Source organism: Harpia harpyja, chromosome 1 (genome assembly GCF_026419915.1).
Source record: "Harpia harpyja isolate bHarHar1 chromosome 1, bHarHar1 primary haplotype, whole genome shotgun sequence".
NCBI classification, from domain to species: domain Eukaryota; kingdom Metazoa; phylum Chordata; class Aves; order Accipitriformes; family Accipitridae; genus Harpia; species Harpia harpyja.
Genome location: NC_068940.1, coordinates 97,724,093 through 97,749,133, shown reverse-complemented (window position 1 = coordinate 97,749,133; position 25,041 = coordinate 97,724,093). Strand labels below are relative to the sequence as shown.

Sequence of the window (25,041 nt, the reverse complement as noted above, 5' to 3'; positions counted from 1 at the left end):
TCCTGGAAGTATAAAGGCAGTCAATATTGATTTGAAACGATCTCGTATTTTAAGATACAAAATCATCACTTCAGGGAATATATTTTAATTTGAACAAGTGTTCTGGGCCACACCTTATGAGGAAGCTACTCCAGATTTACCCTGTTATAATGAAGAAAAATTTTTTTTAAACTTAGTCAAGTATTAAAGCACCTGTTTTACTTCTGGGCATTGTATAAAGGGACCAATGCAGCCAATGTTCAGGTACTAACAAACCATGTCAAAAAGTTGTAAGTATTCCTTCTGTATGCAGGAAAGGCAGTGTCTGATCTGTGTTGCATAATGCAGATTTCTGTGAAAGCTTCTCTGCATAAAACAGGTAACAGCACTTTAACAGGTTTTTCACAGTCCTATGTTTTCTTTTGTGTAGAAAGTAAATGAAGGAAAGTACAGGAGTTATGAGGAGTTCAAAGCAGATGCTCAGCTGCTTCTACACAACACAGTGATTTTCTATGGAGGTAAAGTACTACATTTACTGCTTGCTTTATTTGATTTATTTTTATCTGTAGGAAACTCACAAGTTCAGGATTGAATTTGGTATTAGATAATCTCAAGTGTGGATGAGATCGTCTGAGAGTACCTAAAAATCAAAGTAAGCTGCAAGAGGACTTTGCAGGGTCTTTTCTGGCCCACCTACTACACAACTATTGTCATCCTCTCTGGCTAGGCCTGTTAGTGGGAATTTGCACCTTTGCCATCCTGTTTCTGCAGTCTAAGTCGTAAGTCAGTTTATACTGCAGATTTCTGCCAGTAGAGATATGTTGTTCTAGGGTGGAAAGTGGTCTGATCTCTGATGTACTGTGTCAGCAGAAACATGTACTATAGACACATATTTTTCACTCCTGGGCAATATCTGCCATATTGCAACAGCAAATGTAGGTACATCCACACTAGAAGTGTCCTGCTGGTGCAGTGTGTGGAGGTACAGAGAAGCTGCCAGCCGCTGGGAAGGTAATAAGTGACTGTTTGATATGGTGGGACAGTCTGATTGGAAGAGGAAAACTGCCACCACTGTGTCCAGAAGATATAGCCAGGTCCTGTAACAAGGTTCTCCAGAGCCATCATTTCAGGAGGGATGTGGTTCTCCCCTGCAGACATTGCCCACATCAGGGAAACTGGAAGGAGGGTGGGACCAGTCTATTTGCAGCATCAGAAGATCCATGGTGTCGTTGGTAGGGAGAGATGTGAGTGTGCTAATAGAGAAATACACAGGTGTAAAGGGAAACACATAGTGATAAATAGTCTGTGAAGGACTACTCTGAGCAGAAATACTTATGTGATTGTACCTGTGTTCCTGCTGAGTGGTGATAGCAGAGCGACATGTTTTAGGAGAATTGCAGTGTGTCATTAAGACACTAGCAGGGAAGGAAACTGGATCCATATTAAGAGCAATCCTGTCTCCCTGCTGCTGCTCCTCAGATGTGTACTTGTATTGTTCAGTTGAAAAGCTTCCAATGGTATTTTTGCATATAAATGTGAAAGAGAAAACAAATACAGAACTGATCGTTAGAAAATTTTAAATGGAGGGGTTATCCAAGTGACTAAATTATGTTTTGTATTCTCAAGCAACACAATTACAGCATGAAAGTCATTGCAATGACAGATGCAAATCTTTGTGAGCACTGTGATCATACTGTGATTGTTCATACCATTTATTTTTAATTTATAGCGGACAGTGAACAAGCTGATATAGCGAGGATGCTTTACAAAGACACATGTCATGAAGTAAGTAGTACCAAGTAACCAAGATGTAGGCAAGATATTTGATTTTCATTTCAGAATCTAAGAAAATTATTCTTCATATTACAAAAATAAAAAGCATGTGAAGTTTGTTATAAATTTCCCCTAACTTTCTAACAGCTGATTCAGAATTCCTTTTGGGGGTTTTTTTTTGCAACTAGCCTGTCATTTGGAAAATACCAATATTCAAATTTTAGTTTTGAAAATAATCTAGTAATTGGACTAGAAATAATTGTACTTGCTAATATAAATTGATCCTGAGGTGAGATTCCTACCAAATTCTGTAACTGGCATTGAAACATTTCTCAACATTCAGAGGAGACCAAAAAATAAAGCTAGGGGAGCTGTCTCACTTTATCCATTTGTGCAGTTGAATTACTTCTTTCAGAATGTACTTAAAATAATTGATGAATTTAAAGAACTATTCTTTGCTTTTTAACTATAATAAATCAGTAAGAGTTGAATTAGTCTCCTCCCTCTGCCTTTTTTTTCTAAAACATGAATAACGTTTTTGCAGCTTGTCTGCCATCCACTCTCAGCTCACCTCAGTTTCACACCTCTAGTTTGCACAGACAGAAGTAACTCCACCAAACTAGCAAGCCAGGCTGAAAAATTTTGCTACTTAAGAGCAAGGGATACTACTGAAGTCACATAAATAGGATTTTTTGGGCTTATTTACTTTGTTTTGTTTTTCAGCTGGATGAACTGCAGCTTTGCAAGAACTGTTTCTATTTGTCAAACGCGCGACCTGACAATTGGTTCTGCTATCCTTGTGTATGTTGCTGACACAGATTTTTATTTGTTTGCTTTTCTGTATAAAAGCCTGCAGTTTTGGTGTCATTAATGCATTGAATATTCCATTTCAGTAGGCTTGTTTCAAAAGCATGGTTAAGACACTGTAAGCGTAGATATTTTACATGAGTGAAATGTTGATTGAAGTTCAAAGCTGTAACAATACAGGTTATAAAACTTGGTTATCAGCCAGTTACAACAGTCTCATAAGAAAATAAGGAGCTTATGGAAATGAAACTTTGCTCCTGGATGAAGCTATAAAAACAGGTTTAATTTTGGGGCTGCTTAAGATCTCTGTTTTCAATAGACAGTTACACCCTTTTCAGACTTTGTATTTTTTTTACTTTGATCCAAGTGATACATCTAACAGGGAAATATGTATTGTAAGAAGATAAAAATGAAAATAGCACTAGACATAATCAGCAACCATATTCTTAAGATACTAGCATAGTATTACAGCAAAATATTTGGGGGAGATATCAATATAATACTTCATAACCAATAATAAATACAACATTTTTTCCAGATACCTAATCATGAGTTGGTTTGGGCCAAAATGAAAGGCTTTGGGTTTTGGCCAGCCAAAGTCATGCAGAAAGAGGACAATCAAGTTGATGTTCGCTTTTTTGGCCATCACCACCAAAGGTAATTTATTAATTCCATGTGCTGCTTTTTACAAACAATACTTAAAAGAATGTATCTCATCTATCATGTTGTAAATCCTGGCTTAGCTAGTTGCCAATATTAGAAAGACTGAGTACTTTGCCATAATTGTTTCAGAAAATTTAAAGCTCAGTCTAATACACCCGAAGTTTCCAAATGGCTCAGAGATTCCCTTTCCACAGTTGCCATAGGGATGTTACTTAATGCCATTTTAATTAAAGAAAGCAAGTGAACTTCAACTGTTTCTTCAAATCAGTAGCAGCCTGCTAATCCAGGCCAAGGTGAAAATTGGACAGAAATGTATTCTTACTACCAGCAGTGTTGACTTTGTGCAGTTTTCTCTTCTGAGCAGGCACATTGCAATTTTGTGTTTTAGTAACATAATATACATCACAAATGTTTCTGTCTCACTGCTAGAACATTGACAGAGCTCCTGCTGTTAGCCGGTTTGCAATTTCAGAGAATAACTCTTTACATTGGAAACGTCACTCTTAGAGATCAGTTTTTACTTCCATCTCCAGTTTTTTGTTCAGCATTTGGGGAGGGTTATAGTAGTGTTACTACAGTGGATGTACTGATTTTTTTTGCTCTTTGGTTTATATGCCTATAATGTGAGGAGAGGAGACATTTGCAAAGTAATTCATCGTTGTTGGGAAGGTGGTATTTTTTGGTGCATCCCAAAAGGGCCTAGGCAATTCAGTAACAGTGTTTTATGAGGCTGTTTATTTAAACTGCTTTTAGTGTAACTTGCACAGTACATAATGTAATAGGCATAAAGTGGGTAAAATATCTTTATTTGTGTCTCAATCACAGAATGATTTATGTTGAATCTGTTTGCAAATACAGCTTATCTCATTAGTAGTTTTGGCATTAAGTTCACACAACTTCAAACTATTCAATAAAGTAACATGATGCTTGTGGGATGAGGTGCTTGTAACTTCTTAAACGTGCTGATAGAAAAGGCAAAATACATATTACTAGAGTGCCATTGCTTAGTTACTGTGCTGGACTTGGACGAAAGGCCAAACTCCTGGTTGGTGTAAATTAGCATTGTTTCTTTGACTTCACTGAAATGAAATTTATGTTGCAAGAATTGAGAATCTGTCCGCAGATATTGAATTTGTTACCATATTTACTCTGTTACGTAGATGTGCATGGCAGTGACTCTTTTTCTTTAATGTCCAGTGTTGCTTGCTATAACCTTTCAAAATGTCAAGAGCTGCCCATCTAACTGTATGAGGACCTCTGAAAATATTTAAGAGGACAAAGTACCTTTGGAACCAAAGGCACTAATTCAGTCCCAAAGAGCATGACAGTCCCCACAGGAGTTCAGTCCCGATAGACAGGGGTCCAAACTACAAAATGTCTCTATTTGAGGTGATAATTTGGTACATTCCTTGACAGTTTTAGCAAAGAGGTCAAGGGCTAAATTGGATTAGCATACGAACCTTCAGTAAAGATGTTTCTGTGTCTGATGCAGGGCATTTAGCAAGAGAGCAGATAGGAGATGTGACTGCTGTTGGTGCTGGGGCAGGTTTGTGGCTCACTGAAAATGAAAGAGACTTTCAGCCATAGCACCCACAGCTAACAAGTGCTTATAATAACACAAATGTCTAACAGTATGCAGTCTGGTTTTTTTCAAATGTGTTGAATATACAAAAATTCTGAGTAAAAAGGAATTGTCAGTGATTGGCCACTGTGAAAAACTGCTTCTGAAGTCAGTTTCTCAGGTCAAGATCCTTTATCTGTATTTAATGTTTCTGAATCTGTCTGTACTGTGTATTCAAAAGGGCCTGGATCCCCTCTGAAAACATTCAAGATATCACAGTTAACATCCATCGGCTGCATGTGAAACGCAGTATGGGGTGGAAGAAGGCCTGTGACGAGCTGGAACTGCACCAGCGTTTTCTTCGTGAGGGAAGATTCTGGAAATCAAAGAATGAGGATAAAGGGGAAGAGGAGGCAGAGTCGAGTATCTCTTCCACCAGCAATGAGCAAGTGAGTGCTGCCACAATGTTAGCAATAAGGGCAATTTATTAAAGGGTACAAAGATGACATTTTTGATTAATCTACTATTAAATTAGCCTTGTGTTCTGTCTGCAGTTTTGTGGTGACAAGAATAGGGTTCCAAGGCCTATTTTCCCTATGTTTTGTAGTTCCATAATAGCAAGAATGTAGAGTTTTCCTCTTTCCTCAGTTTCTTGGATGACCTCTGGGAAGTTTCAAAATGTTTGTCACCTACAGCACCTTGATGAGACAGACCAAGATTTCTAAAGTTACATAGGAATGTTCAAGTTAAATGTCATGGATATCAGATAGACTGCACACCTGCCTTCTTGGACTCCCATCAAGGGACAGCCCTGTAGCTGTTCAGCCTCTTCTCAGCTGGAGTATATTCACTTTGGACTGTATTCTGCGTTACAGATCCCTGAGTAACACCAGCAATGACATTGTCAGCAAGTCCAATTAAAGTTAGGTGCAAACGTTGCACTTGAGGACCATGTGACCAGCAACTGATTAAAGTCATTAAAAATAATTCTGCAAAACAAGAAAAAATATATTGCTTTAACAATGGTGAAAAGCTCAAAGGGCCAAGATACAAAACTTTGCATTGCCATATGGAAATTCCCTTATCACAGCTGAACATGGCTAGTCATTCATTGTCCAAGAGGGTGTTATATATTCACTATTACTGACTTGGCAGTAAGATTTTCATAGCTTGCAGGATGCTTCTCTGTATTTTTGGCAGCCTTTGCCCTGGCAACATTTTCTTTCCTCATTTAAAACCACTGTCCTCTCTCTTAAGTCTGTATTTTAAAAAATCAGCATGTTTTGACCCTCTTCTTTTGCTCTTTTGTCAAACAGGTCTATCATCCAATTTGTAGCTAAAAACTTAAAGCTTATAAAACTGAATGTTGCTTGAAGGGGATGCTCCTTATCAAAGTGGTTTTAATTTTTTTTAGACTAGTTTGCTTAGCTAACCCTTCGTAGCCCCTTTATTTAATGCCACGTATGCAGTCATACAACAATGTATGATGAAACAGGAAAACAGTCATAAATATATTTATGAAAGATAACAGTGGCATTTTCCCAGTTTTTGAGAAGTGTCGGTCACAGTGTTTGAAGTGTCCATTTGCATATTTTCTGTTCCACCCCAACTGCTCATCCTTCACTTGGTCAATGCTTATACCTGTTTCACTGGTTTCCCAGTTACAGGAACATAGGAGTAGCCATCAAACTCAGTGCTTTGCAGTAATCTGTAGTATCCTGTCACTAACACTACCCGGTACTGGATGCTTCAAAGACAGGAGTAAGAACTTTTCTGTAAGCCATTGTAAGATAATATAGCATCCACTTAGATCTCACCCTTGTTTCTATGGCTGAAGATTGGCTTTTATTCTAAAGCATGAAGTTTCGTACCCCTCCAAGCATACGGTCATAATCAATTATAGCAAGTCTGGATAATCTTACCATCTTTACATATATTCATTCTCTTTATATTTATTGCTGTTTTCTGGCTTCCAACAAAATCTGCTGCCTAACTATTGATCACTGATATCAGGATATTCCAGAAAACAAGTGTTTGAACTTGTATGTGAAATGAAGAAAAGAATGATTAAGGGTATTTTAGCAAATACATATTGAATGTTAGAACTTGTTCATGAATTTTGTTCCTTCATGCAATCATAGTCATCAGTGATAATGTGGAAAGTTTATTGTCTGCACTTCTTATTTAAGAACAGTATTCCACTTTCTATTTGCTAAATTAAATAATTGCAAATAATCACAAATAAAAGGTACATCAGTCATGTGACAATGAACGGTACTTGTATGAACTGGTTTTTGGAATGATTCAATATGCTTTTCTCAATGTTCACAGCTGAAGGTTACTCAGGAACCAAGAGCAAAGAAAGGACGACGTAACCAGAGCATGGAACTCAAAAAAGAAGTAAGTAAAGTCGATTACCATGTTTGTAGACATAGCAAAGTACAAAAAGTCTGAAATTTTAATAGACACTCCTTCAATTTCTGTCACCTTTTACTGATTTTACAGTCTTAATCTTGAAAGTTCCAGCCCCATAGCTCGGTCCTCCTTGCTAACAAACATAATTGTAACTCCCACATGTAAGCCACTACTGTCATCATGGTAATATTCTATATTCAATAAATCAACAGTCAGCTTACAACTTTTTTTTTTTTAATGACAAATTCAGGCTAGTTAGTAAGTCTATAAACAGCAGGAATTAGAAAGTATTTTGCACGATCAAGAATATTAAGTTTATAAAATATCATATCCACCTTTGTGGAAGTTCCTTCCCTGTTTATCCAACTTGCCCCCTGAATGATCATGTAACCAAGGGACTGTATTATTATGCTTGTACACAAGGGGGCAGTTACCGAGACAGCCATAAATCTCGTATTTCCTAACTTTTGAGTACTTTTTCCTGGCCTTGTTTCAGCTGCATGTTGAACACTTAGAAAAAGTTGCACATATGCACAGTTCTCAGAAGAGGACTCAAGACTGCATTACAGAGGAAGGTTCAGGTATTTTAGCACCAGAGTTATGTGGGATGGCCCTGGTGCCTGAAATAAAGACATTGCCACTCCTAATATCTGGGCACCTGCCTCCCCATTGTATCTGATACCACAGGAGGCACCTTCATCGATGGAGGCAGTGACACACGGTTTGTGCTCCCTGAGGCACAAGCTATATTTGAGTGCAAGATAGGGAGACTACAGTTTAGGATGTCTCATCATTTTTATTATGTTTTCTGTCAACCAAATGCTGTAATTTGCTTCATATATTTATGTCTTAACATTTGCCTCCTTAGCTCTGCTCATATTTGATCAGTGATCCAGAAGTCAATCACAGTGACCTATTGGAGAGTAATTGGTTGCAAAAGGGAATACACAGTCAGCCTTCTGATTGGTGTGAGCAGTGCCACATCACGCAGACAGGCACAAAGTCCAGTCCTGAGCAAGTCTGGTGTTACAAGGACTGTGTGCTTTGTCTGTACACTGTTAAATAAGCTTTAAAAAATCTAAGTTAAAAAACCAGAACAAATAATGTTCATCTGTGTCTTCAGACACTTCAAGTATCAGTAAGAGTTTGCAGGGATGTTACTTCTATCCGTTCTAAAGAGCAGGAGCAATTGGTGTTACAGTGTAATAACATAGGCAGCTAAATTCAGTGCAGTACACTACAGTAACTATGATTTCTTTCTTGATAATTGTGTAATTACAGAAAGCTTCTGTGGTCATCCAAGTCTAGTTCTATATTATTGGAAGCAAGACTTAGATGCTCGTTAGCCTTTCATCTTCAAAGCAACTTTGAAGTACTAATCAATCTTTGCAGCAGTTCTATGAAATCGGTGGACTATTACAGACTCCAGTGGAGCCTGTTGGGCCAGCGTAAGCCCAGAGTTTGCCAAAACAATTCACGCACCTTGGCCACACAGCTACAGTCTCTTCAGGGAGAATGGCAGGGGGAAAAATCTATAGCAACCCTTTAGTAAGCCCAAGGGATCTGCAGGGATTCAGAATAGCCTCTGAAGTTCGTCGTACTTTTGGGGAAGTAAGGCTAGTGAGAATACTGATGTGCTTCTTTCTGGCAGGCTCCTAGCTGAAGTCAGAAAAGCCTGACCAAAGAGCCTACCCAGTGTCAGGCTGGTTTTCCTCAGGGATCCCACATCCCATTAGCACTAAAGGTCTTCAACAGACACCTTTAACATAACTTATGCTAGCATTAGTCGGGTAACACTTTTTCTCCAGGGGGAACAGAAAGTTAACTTGTTCTATTTTGGTATCTGGATTTACAAGTTTGTTCTTTCTCTGTAGGAGCCAGAACCTGAAACTGAAGCAGTAAGTTCAAGCCAGGAAATTCCCACAATGCCTCAGCCCATTGAAAAAGTTTCAGTCTCAACTCAGACCAAGAAGTTAAGTGCCTCTTCTCCAAAAATGCTGCATCGGAGCACCCAGACCAGTAATGATGGAGTGTGTCAGAACATGTGCCATGACAAATACACCAAAATCTTTAATGATTTCAAGGACAGGATGAAAGCTGATCACAAAAGAGAAACTGAGAGGGTTGTGCGAGAGGCAGTGGAAAAGGTAACGTGTCAAACACCCCCTATGCTCTGGTTTGAGGAGAGGAGGAGTGTGGATTTTTTTCACATTCTTTTCTATTTTTGTAACATCCACCCTTAAGAAAATGAATAAAAACGTTTTCCAAAGAGACCACATAAAAGTAGTCTTCGTTACTGGTTTTTAGACCATTTCTATACCAACAGACCTTAGTTTAAACAGAAAACTCATGCTTTTTCTGTTTCTTGTCCAGTTAAATCAGTTTGTGATCCAAAAATGAAACTAATTGTTTATTCATGAGTATCCGTTTCCAAAGCCTTTGTCTCCATTGTCAAGTGTGGTTGTAAACAATGGCATTGTTTAAATGCTATTCATAAGTAATTCTTCTTTTGTCAATCTTCTGACCTAAACATTAAATTTGTTTGAATTGCTGAAATTTGTTTGAATTTTCTTATCTAATGATAACCTGTTTAAAATTCATTATCTAAGCCTGAGCTGCTCACCTTTGGCTGGAGAGAGCAAGACAATTTAGAGGATGACTTGTCTGACCTCTCTTAAGTACCTGTCTTAAGACAAGATGAATTTCCTTCTGGATGAAGGACTATGGAATGAACCTAGGGAGTTTAAGTGTTAATCCTGTAGGATTAAGACACCAAACTTTTAGATAACTGAGCAAGGGCAAAGGAATCCCACTGACAATGAATACTAAAAAGTACCTCTTACGGAACTCAGGGATGTTCTATTTTGTATTTTCCATTGTGCCCTTGCTGTAGATTTATATGCAGTTGTACATTTGGAAAAGACAAAATCTTTGTCTAAGATAAATTCATAAATTTGTAAGCTGATTGTTGACAAAATATACATGGAACCTATTTAGCTGGTTTTGTAGATGCCTAGCAGAATAGAAATATGGTGGCATTTTTATTTTGAACATTTCTTATGGGATGGAAGTTTTGTTATAACTCTAAAGGAGAGAACTTTTTGTTTTCTAATTAGGAGAAATCTCTAATTATGTGACCTCCACCCAGATCAGTAATAGAGGTTTAAAGAGTAGAGGTTTAAAGAAGATACTTTAATTCCAATAGCTGTCCATTGACTCGTTTTGCTGACTTTCTTATGGCAGCTGCGTACAGAGATGGAAGAAGAGAAAAGGCAGGCTGTAAATAAAGCTGTGGCCAACGCACAAGGAGAGATGGACAGAAAATGTAAGCAGGTAAAGGAGAAGTGCAAAGAAGAATTTTTAGAAGAAATTAAGAAGCTAGCAGGCCAGCACAAGCAACTGATTTCCCAGACCAAGAAGAAGCAGTGGGTAAGTGTCAAAAATATATTACAAGAGAGTAAGTGGAAATGTATAATGCATACTGCAGGCCAATTGAAGGTGATTTCTTCCTTACTTTTAACTGCACCGTTTTTTCACTGGTCTTTCAACTTTAAGGGTTTTTCTTTCATATTTCTCCTTTCAAATTTTCTTAACCTCCAAATTTCAACTTGAAGTTCTGATTACTTTCCATCTTAATTATGTAGTGTTAACAGCACCATCTTCTTGAGTCCAATCAGATGTTAGTATCAAAATATTTTTTTTCTAAATGCAGTTTTACTCCATTTAAGACATGTTTTGCATTATGTTAACACTCCTTTGATCTCAAGGCTCCAGAGGGTACAATATCTGGCAGCATCAATTTGGATTCCCATGCTAATAATGCTGGTAGTGATATCCTTTTGGCCTTCCTCTCCCAGCTTTTTCTGCAGCTCTTTTATGTTCTTTTGTATTTAAGACATGACTTTCTGAAATACATTTCTCTCCCTTTTTCAGTCCTTAAGCCCAAATCTACAAAAAACATTTGTATGCCCTTTAGAAAAGTAAAAACAGGCATCTAACTTACCATTCTATTACATGCTGCAAACTTTTCCTGGTTTTTGTTTTTGTGTCTCACGTTTTCTTTTCAAGCTAGAAGTGTGTTCTCCCACATGGCTGTACAGCATCTACTCAAACACTGCAAGTACTATAATACTGTGCTGCTAGCCTATAACAGAGTAAGGGTGGAAACTGTTACGCTGAGGAGTGGTGAGCCTGGCACACATACAAACTTCGCTATTTCTTTGCTAATTTTCATAGAACAAGGAAATGAAAACCATCGTTCAGGAAATCATACTGCACTGTATTAGTTATCTGTAACATACAGGAAGGTGGGTACAAGATTTTCTGCTCGCCTCCTTCCGAGCTTTGATTTTGCCAGATGCAGCTGAGAAGCGTGCGGGTGCCTTGCCACAAGATGGCACGATGATCTGAGCGATGGCCAGCTGCCGTCCCACTGCCACTGCCGCCCAGGGACAGCCAGCCCTGGCTCTGTCCCGCAGCTCCCGTTTGTCTTCTGCTGCGAAGGGCTGTTTGTTTATGTTCAGCCTCATTAGTCCTTGTTCTTACAGATGAAACGATGGTCCCTGCAGAGAAAATTCTGCTCTTTAGAAGGCTGAAATAAATACTAAGGCGAGACAATCGGTTGCTGACTATCACAAGTTATGAATTTGGTTTTTTGTAAAGAGCAGAATTGCTTCAAATGCCAGAGCTCCTGTAGAGTCTTCATTTCTGTTCCTAGTAGAGATTTTACTGTGGGTGTTACAATGCTGCAGTGCTTGGGTCTCTGTCAGTTAGAAAATTCCTCCCTGTCTACCTGTCTCTGCAGACCAGAGAAGTTATTTAGGTCTCTGACTTGATCAAGTTACTGTGTTTAATGAGTCACCAGCTGCGGGTGTCTGCATGCACGCTTTTGCCTGTAGCACTTGAGAGGGAAATTGAATTGCCTTTGCCCACTATAGAACTACATCAAATTAGCTCTCTTCTGTCAAAAGTTAAGAGTGCACATGTGAATAGTTGCCACCATTCAGCTGATACGCAGTAACTCACAGTAACTTGCTTGTGAGTCTGGACTCTTAGCTATAGCTGTTTTTGGTGGTTTTGAAGGCAGAATTTATAAAAAGAGACTCCTGAGACTTGCTTTCATCCACTCAAATGTGCCTTTACCATATCCTTTAGGCTAATCAGAGAGTGCCCTGGTACCACATCACTGCATCTCACGATCATGTGTATAAAGCCTCTTTCTGAGCAAGACAATTAAAGATATAAAGAGTGTTTGACAGTTTTGCCTATTTCTGTGGCCCCAGAACTATCTCTCAATCACCACCTTAAATGAAGGCATCATACAGGCAGCTGGTTTGCATGTGGTAGGAGAGGGAGGATAAGGATAAACACCTTTGCATTCAAACTGATGGATCTGCCTGCCAACACACAGCCTCAGGCGGCTGGAGTTGGTCCAATTACACAACTCCCCAGTGATTTTTCCTTCCATGGTACTAATGACAGTCCCTGGTGTGTAGTACTGCTCTTGTATGCTGCTATTATAATGATACCTCCTTACCAAAATCTCATGTAATTAACACACATACTAAATGAGTTTTGGTGGCTTTGCTTTTTAATTAGAAGCAGAGACCTCTGGTTTTGCGTAATGCAGATGTCTAGGCTTGGGAATACAGCTGCTATTATTCACGTTATATTTATCTTTTTCTCATACCCCCCCCCCCCCGCCCAAAATCCAGTCAGGATGAAGGGATCGCTTTACTGATGGTGTACAGGCACGTGAGAAGATGTGCTCCCGGCCCTCAGGAACCTAACACATAGTTAAAGAACAATATTTTCTGTTGCTCTAACTGGTCACAGTCCCCTTGGCTTAATGCAATTTCATTTTTATACCTCCAAAAAATTTGGATTTAATACAGATACCTCAAGTAAATAGCAACTGAAAGGAAGAAATGTAAAGGCAGGGATAATGATCATGAGATCATGCAGTTTGATGGCCTCCAGAATACAGGCTAGAGTGCCAGTCTTGACAATGTTTCTTTTTTAATTTCTCCCAATTCTTTTATTTGCATATAAGCCTCATGTAAGTTGGTGCATAGTTCATTTTTATAGATAATTTTTAACTTCTGTCTCTTTCAATTATATTTACATGTATATTTATTCCAACTTGCAGCAGGTTGTTTTTAAGTGAATGAACATTGTCCATGATGTGTACTGTCTGAAACAAAAACCTGAAAATGCAAAGAAAAGAGGAGGCCTGAGGCTAGCTGGCATTTTGCCTTCTCTGCCACATGTGCTGGTACCAGCTTAGATGACACTATTGTCCTTTTGTAAGTGGAGATTTACATCCCACTCTTATGGCCAGCATATGTAAAGGGAAGTGCAGGACCCACAGAGCAGTTGTCCTCTCCTGTCTTAGCTTTTTTTGATCTCTCCAAGGAAGCAGATGTGAAGCTGGTATCTGGGCTGAGGCCCATGCTGTACATAACGGAGAGACACAGCTGTTCCCTGCATCTTTCCAGTGGATGATCCTAATGCTTCCCACAGGCTTGTGGGCAGCCAGCAACATGAAAAACCAGGAAAACAGCTCTCAAGAGGACACTTGTTTGCAGACATTTCTACAGATAAACTTCCCTGGAGCTAAGTTATAAAAGGAAAATGGAGAGGTTCCCTTCTCATGCAGCTAGGGCAGTCCCTTTATTGCTGATGTAAATAAATGGTTATCAGTTTAGCCAATGTAAATGTCGGCTTTCTTGGATCTGTCTTTTAGTAGTGTGGAGGCTTTGTTGTGTTTTTGTTCTGTTTTAAGGCAGTTGGGTTTGTTTTCTTTGTAATTCTCTGTTTTATTAATAATGCTGTAGCTAGTCAGGACACAAAAAGTAAATTGTGTGTTATTCTGTGGTTTGATAGCAGCCTGCACAGACTGTGTGATATCCCTCCCTCTGTTCCCTGTCATGCAATAAGCATTTCAGACTGGATTCATAAAATACTCTCTGATTTTCAGCAGACCAAATTCAGAAAGACAAATCTGAGATCATTAGAAGCTGGCTCTCAAGGGCGCTGAGTATAAGTGGTTCCTTTAGCAGCAATGCCACCCTACTTTACAAGATCTTGTCAGAATGATAGTGCTTTCGCAACACTCTCTTAAGGGGTATAAAACCACCTGGAGACAGGGCACATTGCCCGTCTGGGTGCTGTACCTCCTTGCTGACCACCTCTAGTGTTGACCAGCATGTTGATTCCCTTTTTTTAGATCCTCAGAGGCCTTGGGGTTATTCTCCAGGTAGCTCTTCCAGCTTCCAGGAAACTGGGGGCATTCTGTGTGTTCCAGGGTAGAAATCCTCTTTGCTGCAGCACTTCCCAGAACCAAGTATTTCTGTAGAAATCACAGGCTGTGCAGCGTCTCTTTCTTTCAGTTTTGTGCCATCCCGGCAGGCATGACAAGGGGCAAGAGCCCACGCAGCCATCCTGCGTATGAGAGGCCTTCTCTGGTTTCTGGAAGACTTGAAGGAAAAGGCACTTTCTTGCTTTTCTCAGTAGCACTGATGTAGCACAAGGTTTTCTTTTCACGAGATTGCAGCGCTGTCTGGTAGTCAGCAAACCGCAATGACAGTAGCCACCTTGCAGACCTACCCTAAATGGGCTATAACAAACCACTTGGTAACAAATTACTCTTTTCTCCAGTGATGTTATTGTTGTGACTTTTGAGATTTTCCTAGCCCAAAAGGATCTGCCCCAGTAACCACTGGACAGGTCAGGCTTGTAGAGAAACCTCAGAAACACCAGTTTTCAAGCTTGCACAGAATCTGTTCATGCCAGAAGTGCCTGTTGATTTATCATAGCTTTTAAGACATAGATCAGCATGCCATTACACAAATGTAGGGTAAAAGATGGTTCCTGCACTGTATGGCTGAAAAATGTCAGTCCGCTGCCCTGAGAGATGAGTTTTCTTAAATGAGAGATGATTTTTTCAAAAGCAATAATCCTGACTCTGGAAAATATGAAAGCATTGTGCAGATTTGCTAAAGATTGCTGCTTTACTCAGCACATGTGAAAAAAGCCCTCCCGCCTCTGGATGCCCCAGGCATAAATAAAAGAGAAGCATTGCTCTGCATGTGCTGGTTCATCCACGAACAGGTGAGAACACTTGTGCGTTGGTAAGGAGGGATCCTGCGAGGGTGGTAATCTCGTCTCGTTTGTTCTCTCCAGTGCTACAACTGTGAAGAGGAGGCCATGTACCACTGCTGCTGGAACACTTCCTACTGCTCCATCAAGTGTCAGCAGGAGCACTGGCATGCTGAACACAAACGTACCTGCCGCAGAAAAAGATGAAAGAGTTATTCCTCCCTTAGAAAACCACCCCGATGATTGCTATTCTCAGACACAGCGGTTTTTGTTTCCAAGAAGCCAAAATTGTTTAGAATTTGCTTCCCATTTTGCACCAGCCTTTAAACACTTTTCGTAAAAGAAATTTTGCACAGTAATTTCAATCTTCTGTTTAATGCTCCTCCAAAATTTTGTCGGCGAAATGAATTTAACATCTGTGGGAGCAGGTTACTTTAAATAATTTTGAACTAGAGGATTTGTTGCATTTTCAGCAAATTTTAAAACATTTTTAGGTTTTACAGAGATTTTAATCTTTAAAAACAGCAGATCTAAAAATAAAAAAATCATGCAAGTTTAACAAAAGGAACATTTAAAAACTAGATCTGAATGTAAGAAGTATAGAACTGTTTCAGAAAAAACGAAGCATACTACCTTGATGTAACATTTATTTCTTAACCTTGTTGAGCTGGTTTTGTTCAGCTTAATTTTACTGTTTAAAGGCATTATCTATTGGTTATACCAGTGGGTACATGATTGAATTTAGGGAACAGGGTTGACACAGCAGGTGCTAGTCCTGCGTATTTTTTCTTAAATATTTCCCAACTGTGTTTTATTTTCATTATTTCTTTTCAATATATAACTTTTATAACAAAATATTAGCTTTGATCTTGTAGTTTAAAATCACAGGGAACTGGGGTAATCTTTTACTGAGCTGGATCTTAGAGAAAAATGAATATTTAAATTTTGAAGTTTGCACATTTCATCTTTGTCCTAACATGAGTGCTTGTAACAAGAATAAGAAAAGCCAAAAAAACAAAAAAAAACAACTACCTTTACTCATACACGGGATTATGAGGCATACAAATTTCTTTATTGCGCCCCCCCTTCAGCCTCCCCAATCCAACATCATTTGACTGCCTATGATCTGGTGTCACCTGGTCCATTGTAACTTGATAATAAAAGGAGAAAAAGCACTTAAGTTTCACAGAAGCCGTTATGTTTGTAGTAATGGGTCATTGCCTAATAATGAGCTCCATCACTGTACTCAGAATGAAGAATAATGCATGTTAATTTTCTTGTATTAAAGATGCCGTGATTTGTAAAAAGTCTGTATTTTGCGGAATGTCTGGATTAAGAAGCATTACCAATAGGAATGGATCGATAGTTGAAAAATGATTTCTTTTTGTTTGTTTTATATATAGATATATGAATTGCATCCATGTTCAGAGACAATTTTTTAAATAGATGTAAAGCTTACTTAAATAGCTTTTCTTTTAAAGTGTCTCCGCATTTTAGTTTCTTTCAAAGATTGGTCTTAGACTGAGTCATACGCCCATTAATCATCCAGCTATTTTTTGAGAAGTTAGAGGAATAATTTGTAAATATTTATTTAGATCTTTGATATTTATTGAAAGCAATTACATGATGGAACGATGGAAGCTGAAGAATCAGGAGGAAAGCCTTTAAAAAAGTTTTCTCTAGGATTTGTCAGGGTCATTGTAAAGATGAAAATATAACTAAGACTTCTGTGAACTACCACTGAAATCCTGATCTTTTTTACTTACAGTGGTGATATAAGTTAATTGACTAGATACTGCCAAATAATGCCCAATATGTTGCAGAAATTAAGTGGTAAGTTGATTGGAAAAAATAGTAAGTAGATGGTAACTTGTATTACCACAGCTACATTATTGCCTGATAAATGTGTAATTAACTTTTGTCGCCTCTGTGTTGTGACTGTAAAACACTTCACAACTAAAAATCAATCTTGTTCGATTACTTTACAAGTTCCAAAACTTCGATCCACCCCTATGAAAGCAAGTTATTGTGGAAATATTTTTGGTGTAAAATCATTCCAGAATATGTAATATTTAACTGATAGCTGCATGAAAGTAAGATTCGTGTTACTTTGGCTTTTTTGTCTCTGTTGACACGGTTGCACATTTCCAAGTTACTACAGCGTGAAAACTGTGTGTTTTAAAGAAAAAAAACAAAACAAAAAAAAAAGATTGTGGCCTGGTTTTGTATAAGTTTTAGGTAAAATTACAATTGATTGTTTTAGGAATCATGATTTAAAATTAATTTTTCTGCAAATCATAAAGCTATATTAAAGTGTTGAGCTTAGCCACTATGCACATTGTAATTATTCATTGTGGCTGTCCAGTTTATGATGCATTCTGGCATTTTGTAAGCTGCTCTGACTAGCAATATATAGAGTCATTTAATGTGTTAACATTGGTTAATAAATGTATTTAAAAAAACCTCACTGAAAGTGTCTGCGCTGATTTTGGCCAGTTGTCCTCACGCCCTTGGGTGGGCATGCATGTGGCTGCTATTTTTACTTGTCCTCACCCAGAAAGATGGGGGCTGTGGGTGGGGGAGCTGTGCCTGAACTCGCAGGGGCCTCGCTTCCGACTTGAGGTGAGCTGGCAGGTCCATCCAAGGGCTTGAGCATTTAGCATGGCTCTCTGCACCGAAAGTCCATCTTTTCAGCCCGTTCAGGGCCAGCAGCCTCCAAGGGTTGCATCCGTCACGCTCTGGTTTTAATGCCAGGCCCTGCGCTGCCGGCAGCCAGGGTGGGACTCGCAGACCCCCCGCTCCCTGTGCTTCCTCTCGCCCCCGGCCCCACTCTGCCTCTTCCCTAACCCAGTCACCAGCCCTGAGCCTGCGCCTGTTATATAGTTTATTAATAAAATAATTTTATCTGGAGGGACTGAGAGGACTCTATGAATCCAGCTCCAGCCTGAAGGGCAGCAGCGTTGCTCTTACAAAGGCAGCCCTGAGAAGCAGCAGTCTCTCTCACTTATTTTGGAAGTCGGGACTTGCTGCCAGCCAGGTGCCCGAGGGAGCCGAGGGCCCATGCTGGTGCTGCTGCCCACCGGGCATGTCCCACAGCCACCCCCAAGAGAAGGGGCCATTTGGGAATGAGCCACAGGCAGGGCGCGTTGTCCTGGAGCCCCATTGTCTCTTCAGGGCTGCAGGAGGGACATCATGGGAATTGGATTCTCTGTGGCAATTAAGAATTTCCCTGTGGGAATTAAGACCTGCTAGTCCCGGGGGGGAATTATATTTTGAATATTTAAAGATCCCTCAAAAGTTTTTTATTATTTTACTATCCAAACTTTTCTGTTCTTACATGAGTCATAGCATTTTACCTGAGAGTGCAAATTTTATTCATTCATCTTGATGAAACTCGATTAAATACAAATAAGCAGCATAGTGCATGTATTACAAATGAATCATTTATGCTGAATCAAGCCAGCAAAGCAGGATCAGGAAGCAGCAGCGTCCTCCTCCAGCTCCCTTTCGCAGACCTTCTCCCCTTTCAATGGCTGCGGTCAGCCTCCAAGCACAGCGCCGCTCACCAGCACCCCCCTGGCAGAAATCCCCGGTGGAAACGCTCACCCCACTCCCCTCCCCACGTGCATTTGGCCGGTTCAGGTGTCACCAGTGGGGCCGGTATCGGGACCAAACAGGTTAAATGCTTTGGAACTGCCACGGCAACTTCCCACTCTCACCGCTTAACAGGGGTTCTCTGTGACCTGCCGTACCCCATCACACAACCCATGCTGGGCCCTGTCACTGCCACCCCTGCAAAGCGGAGGAGAATATTTGTCCTTGCACTGCCCCAAACCTGCAAATTTTCTTCCACCAGCAATCTTAGGCTGAGCAGGAGTTCTTCTGAGCTGCTTCATCTTCACCACTGCAGACAGGGCTATACCTTAGTCTTCCTAGAGCACCAGTCTTAAAGGCATTATTTGGCTTTTTATTGTTTGCTTTTCCTATTTTTTATCATTATTATGATTTTTTTTTAATTATTATTAATTTTAACTCTGCCTATTACTTTATTTTAATAAGGAGGAGCAGTGGTTTCTGCCTCCTGCTTCCTTTAGGTGGAGTGAGCTGCCCGGCTCAGAGCTTGCTTGCCTTTCCAGGTCTTAAATGACTGAGTATGTGAATTATGTTTGGGATTTGTTACCGGTAGTTAGGGGCTACCCAGCCAATTTTAGCCTTACTGAGTGAGAGCACATATGTGATCTGTGCATATGCTTTCCAAATGCTTTCATAAATCAAATTGGTGGGGTATCAAAACCAGAAAGGCCCATCTTGCTTTGTTTCATGTTAAGGAAATTCAATTGTAAGTGGAAAGGTCCAGCCATTTGTGAGAATAATAGAGTATTTTGTTTTTAAGTGGGAGATGTTTATAGCTAATGTAAAAGAAAAAAACCAACTGTCCTGGACCTTCCAAAACCCTGAAAAAACTGTCATATTTTATCTTAATAAAACCTATTTCCAGAGGCTCAAAAGTACATTAGACTCAGTAATGCTCGTCAAAAAAGAAATGCTGGGTTGCTAAAGGTTCAAAATTGTAAAATCAGAAAAAGAAAGAGAACCCAGTGAAAATTAACCCTAAATTGCCCCTCCTGCTCCCCATGGCCATGCCTGAACCAGGACCCCTTCTGCCCCACGGCCCTGGAGCCAGTATTGACGTGCAGAAGGATGCCTTCAGGCAGGGCAGTGATGGAGGGGCTGAAATTAAATACAGCGTCTGCTTTGCAGATAATTTTTGCATAGAAGGGGACTAATAATTGAAGATAATACAGAAGAAAGGCCAAGAGAGCAAGAATGGACCATGCTAAAAGGCAGAGCGATGTGTTTGTTTACGAAGCCACTGGCCAGTTTCTGTTAACTCCCTGGAAGTGAAATCTAAGCTGGTGTAAAGCTTCAGTGGAAATAGGATTTGCCCCAGAGAAGTACCTAAAAATAAACTTGAGTTCTGCATAGAGAAGATACTGTGAAGCTGGCTATACAAAATGCTTTACTAGTGTTTGGAAAAGGACTTCTGCAGCAGAAAACAATGTTTACTAGTAAAGCCAGAGCACTATTTTATTTTTAACAACTGCTTCGTTAATGGGAACAGTCTCTTTTGCAGCCAGCCACTGCAGGTGGCTCAGGACTCCGCTTGCTGCCATGTGAGGTCTCTGCCTCTCCTCCACTCGTGCTCCCACGGGAAGAGCCTGTGGGAGCTGGCTCTGTGTGGGGCCAGTGCTGAGCCACAATCCCACTGTGCCTGGCCACAGCAATGTGGTTTTGTCCCTTGTAAAAGAGTCTTCAAGGTGAAAAATGGCTCCATTAAAAGCAAAAAGGGAATTGGTGCTTTGCACACTGCAGCTCTCAAAGTCCCTGTCATCAGAAAAGAGGGTTTTGCCTGGTGTGGGCCAATACGCACACCTCTGCTGGTCAGGGCACCCCGTTAACTGTCCTTGTTAGAAGGAATAAGAGCCGTTTTCCACACGAGAGAGTTGTGCAGGTCTGGCATGCTCTCAGGAGGGAGCAAAATGAGGTGTCCAAACCCCAGGGGCACGGGCAGTGCGGTGCAGGCAGGGAGCTCCTCTGCTGCCTGTGCTGCAGCTCAGCCCCCACCAAGGAGCAACACTGGCTCTTTCCCAAAGAAAAAGCATGGCCAGAAAGTCTGCCATGCGTGCCTTATGCACTAGAGAGAGAATTTCTTTGGCTGGCACAACACTTGACTGAGTGACAGAGCCTTTCCCCATTTTTTCACAAGTCTGTAAAAACCATGAATGCTGGAAAGCCTTTTATTTTTCCCCTGCAGAACCAAAAGATGTGCAATTCAGTAATGCAATTGCTTGTTACTTTTTCCTGCAGACGCTGGAGCCAGCAGCGTTTTTAACTCTAGGCTCCCTAATGTCAGCAGCAGCCACAGCAGCGGGCAAGCTGCTCCGTGCTAACCGAGCTGTTGAGTTGGCGCTGGATGCTAAGCCAGAGCCCAGGACAACTCACCCCTTCCCACCAGCAGCCGCATGGCCACTGTGTCTCTGTGCAGTACTGTGCTTGACCAACCTGATCTCCTTCTATGACCAGGTGACCCACCTAGTAGATGGGGGAAAGGCTGTGGATGTTGTCTACCTGGACTTCAGCAAGGCCTTTGACAGTGTCTCTCATGGCATACTCCTTGAGAAACTGGCGTCTCGTGGCTTAGACAAGTGTACTCTTCGCTGGGTGAAAAACTGGCTGGATGGCCGAGCCCAGAATGTGGTGAATGGAGTTAAATCCAGTTGGCAGCAGGTCACAAGTAGTGTTCCCCAGGGCTCTGTACTGGTGCTGGTTCTGTTTAGTATCTTTATCAATGATCTGGACGAGGGCATCGAGTGCACCCTCAGCAAGTTTGCAGATGACACCAAGTTGGGAGGCAGGGTCGATCTGCTTGAGGGTAGGAAGGCTCTACAGAGGGATCTGGACAGGCTGGATCGATGGGCTGAGGCCAACTGTATGAGGTTCAACAAGGCCAAGTGCCGGGTCCTGCACTTGGGTCACAGCAACCCCACACAACACTACAGGCTTGGGGAAGAGTGGCTGGAAAGCTGCCCGACAGAGAAAGACCTGGGGGTGCTGGCTGACAGCCGGCTGGATATGAGCCAGCAGTGTGCCCAGGTGGCCAAGAAGGCCAACGGCATCCTGGCCTGTGTCAGAAATAGTGTGGCCAGCAGGAACAGGGAGGTGATCATTCCCCTGTACTCGGCCCTGGTGAGGCCGCACCTCGAGTACTGTGTTCAGTTTTGGGCCCCTCGCTACAGGAAAGACATTGAGGTGCTGGAGCGTGTCCAGAGAAGGGCAACCAAGCTGGTGAGGGGCCTGGAGCACAAGTCTTATGAGGAGCGGCTGAGGGAACTGGGGCTGTTTAGTCTGGATAAAAAGAGGCTGAGGGGAGACCTCATCGCTCTCTACAACTACCTGAAAGGAGATTGTAGTGAGGTGGGTGCTGGTCTCTTCTGTCAGGTGGCTGGAGATAGGACGAGAGGAAATGTCCTCAAGTTGCACCAGGGGAGGTTTAGATTGGATATTAGGAGAAAATTCTTTACTGAGAGGGTTGTCAGGCATTGGAACAGGCTGCCCAGGGAAGTGGTTGAGTCACCATCCCTGGAGGTGTTCAAAAAGCGAGTAGACAAGGCACTTCAGAACATGGTTTAGTGGGCATGATTGATGGTTGGACTCAATGATCTTGAAGGTCTTTTCCAACATAATGATTCCATGATTCTATTTGGATGGGTGCAATGCTGCACTTGCAAACAAAAAAAACCCCAAGCCTTGGAGATTGTATTTCACTCCAGTCGGTGGGGTGATGTTGGGTTTTCAGAGCCCAGAAGGGGAGCAGGAGGCAGCTCACACAGCCAGTGTCTGCCCCAGGGTGCTGGATCTGTTCTGCGCTGCCACCGGCTCCAGCTGAGAAAGCTCTGAGCCACCTCAAGATTGGCCCCGTGCAGGAGCCTCCTTTCAAAAGCTATTGACAACAACAAGCACCAACTGCTGCAGGAAAGGCCCACGCAGGGAAAAAGCCGCCAGGAACTCATGCTTAAGAGCTACAGGCCTCCCCGAACTCCTCCAACCCAGCCTGGCACCCTTTAGCCCTTGCAAGCTGCCTGGCAGGGCCCAGCCTGTGCCTGCAGCAAGCCCTCCCTTCCCAACAGCATGGCACGGCTGCTGACTCGGCAGTCCCGGTATCAACAGAGGGATTACACCTGCCCGCACCTCCAAAATCATCAGTGCCACCCCCCTCCTTCCCCCGAAACCCTGTTCGCTCCTTTGACTGCTGGGCCTTAGGGAAAGCTTAACCATGGTGCCCACAGAGCCACACAGACAGCCCTCTGCCCCCCCCGCAGGGGTGAGCTCCATCTCCGGACCAGGCTTTCTCCCGGGCATGACACCCATGCCCAAAGCCTTCCTTTTTAGCAGAAGGCTCCCGGCGGGGTACCCACTCTGTACAGAATTAGCTGCAGAGATATAACTTATTTACAGGCTTTTCTGGTAACAGCTTGTTCAGAATTTGCCAATTCTTCACCTAATCTTGATCTGTGGTCAGGACCTCCCAGGGCAGAGGAAGCGGTTCCATCGCTCCCACCTACTGCGATCACCATTTGGCGCAGCAAAGCGGTGTCCAGAGTCCCCTGTCCTGCAACAACCTTTGATTTAAAAAAAAAAAAAAAAAAAAAAAAGGCTGAATTTTGATTTAGAAACTTGTTTCTATACGTTAGTGCTCAGCGCCTCAGACCAAAATTTGTGACATTTTTATGGTGGTTTGAGGTTCTCCAGCTTGTTGACTGATTGAGTACCCAAGCCTTGAGAGCTCCTGGCGCTTGGAGGAACTTTGCTAAATAGCAGCTGCTTGTGGCTGAAATTCAAAAAGTGATGTGTCAGCAGCTTTTGGAGGAGGAGGTGGAGCACCAAGAGAAGGAGGCAGAGGAGGGCCATTTTCATTTGCCTATCCAGAAGTCGCAGTAGGAAGACAGGGTGGCAATTTGGTACATGAGTGAAAGCTGTCCTTTTGCATGTCGACACCATAGATCTTTTTAACAAAGATACTTTACGACATGATGGCAGTCACTGGGGACTCTGCAGGGTGTGTAGCTCAGCTGTAGGGTTAGAAACACCCATCAGGACATTCCTGAGCATCTTTCACATGGGCCAACTCCATGATCTCTATTAACATGACTTCACTAGGGCTGAGTGGATAAAAGAAGTGCAGAACTGGATCCAAAGGAGTAACAATGGGATTAGGGGCAAGGGAGGGATTTCTTTTGCTTTGACTTTCTTTTATTCTCTACCTTTTTATTTTTCTTAGCAACCTTTTAATCTGTGGTTTGGTTGGCTCAATCCTGTGTTCAGAGCAGGAATGCTCCTGTGCAAAGGCACTCACAAAGAGCAGAGGAAGTTCTCCAAAGGCATTTTGTGGAGCAAACACTGCCCTGAAGGGAATTTCAGCCAAATTTCTTACCAGTTACTAAACTTGAGTTCATTGCACGATCACATCCCTCCAACCTCAAAGGTCATGTGCAGCTCCATTGGTGCCACAAAGCAGGGCTTCTCGCCTCACTCGTCCCCCATGGAGCACACTGGGATTGGGGTGCTCCTCCAGCCCGGCCTTCCCCCATGAACTGGGGTGCATGGTATCAGCTCCATATTAGCCGAGCGGGACCAATCGTGCTGAACTTCAGAAGAGCCCTCTGAGATGCTTGTGTACTTCCTAACGGGAACCATATGGGCATGGTGAGGAAACAGTGTAACTCCTGCCACTCTTTAAGGCCCCTTGTGAAAATGCTCTCCCTCTGAGATAGATTCAATCCATATTCAAAACCGAAATCAAATGTGGGTTCAGGGATTTTTTTTTTTTTTTTTTTTTTTAAGACTATGACTTGATGTGCAGGTCTGCACTGAGCAAGTGCTCTCAACATGTCCTCTAATTATTATACTTCCTGTGGCTCAGCATTTCCAAATCAAAACTGGATAAATAGAACAAATATATTTTACCTAAAATTAAGTCAAACTGCCAATGAGACCAATTGTAACCTGCATTTCTGGTTGCTTTCTCTGACGCTTACACTTTGTCACGTCTTGGACTGACACATTGCAGTCTGCCTTTGTCTCTCTCCTGCAGATGCGCTGGCTTTATTGTGCTGGAGAAATAAATAGTGCTGTTTGTTAGTTGTAAGTAAAGCGCAATGAAAGTGCACGTGTGTGCAGGCATA

At 41.7% G+C, this 25,041-nt stretch overlaps 1 protein-coding gene across 9 annotated transcripts in view; it reads left to right on the top strand.

Annotated features, from left to right (window-relative positions):
• ZMYND11 (zinc finger MYND-type containing 11) overlaps nt 1–17,765 on the top strand; it is a 110,631-nt gene extending 92,866 nt beyond the window's left edge. For all 9 annotated transcript variants that reach the window (XM_052806557.1, XM_052806543.1, XM_052806546.1 and 6 more), the window contains 9 exons: nt 410–497; nt 1,709–1,764; nt 2,476–2,553; nt 3,098–3,216; nt 5,025–5,232; nt 7,115–7,183; nt 9,073–9,345; nt 10,442–10,627; nt 15,383–17,765. In XM_052806557.1, coding sequence (XP_052662517.1) covers nt 410–497; nt 1,709–1,764; nt 2,476–2,553; nt 3,098–3,216; nt 5,025–5,232; nt 7,115–7,183; nt 9,073–9,345; nt 10,442–10,627; nt 15,383–15,505 — 1,200 coding nt within the window. In that variant the 3' untranslated portion in view covers nt 15,506–17,765. The remainder of the gene's footprint in view (nt 1–409; nt 498–1,708; nt 1,765–2,475; nt 2,554–3,097; nt 3,217–5,024; nt 5,233–7,114; nt 7,184–9,072; nt 9,346–10,441; nt 10,628–15,382) is intronic.
• The last annotated feature ends 7,276 nt before the right edge of the window (nt 17,766–25,041 follow it).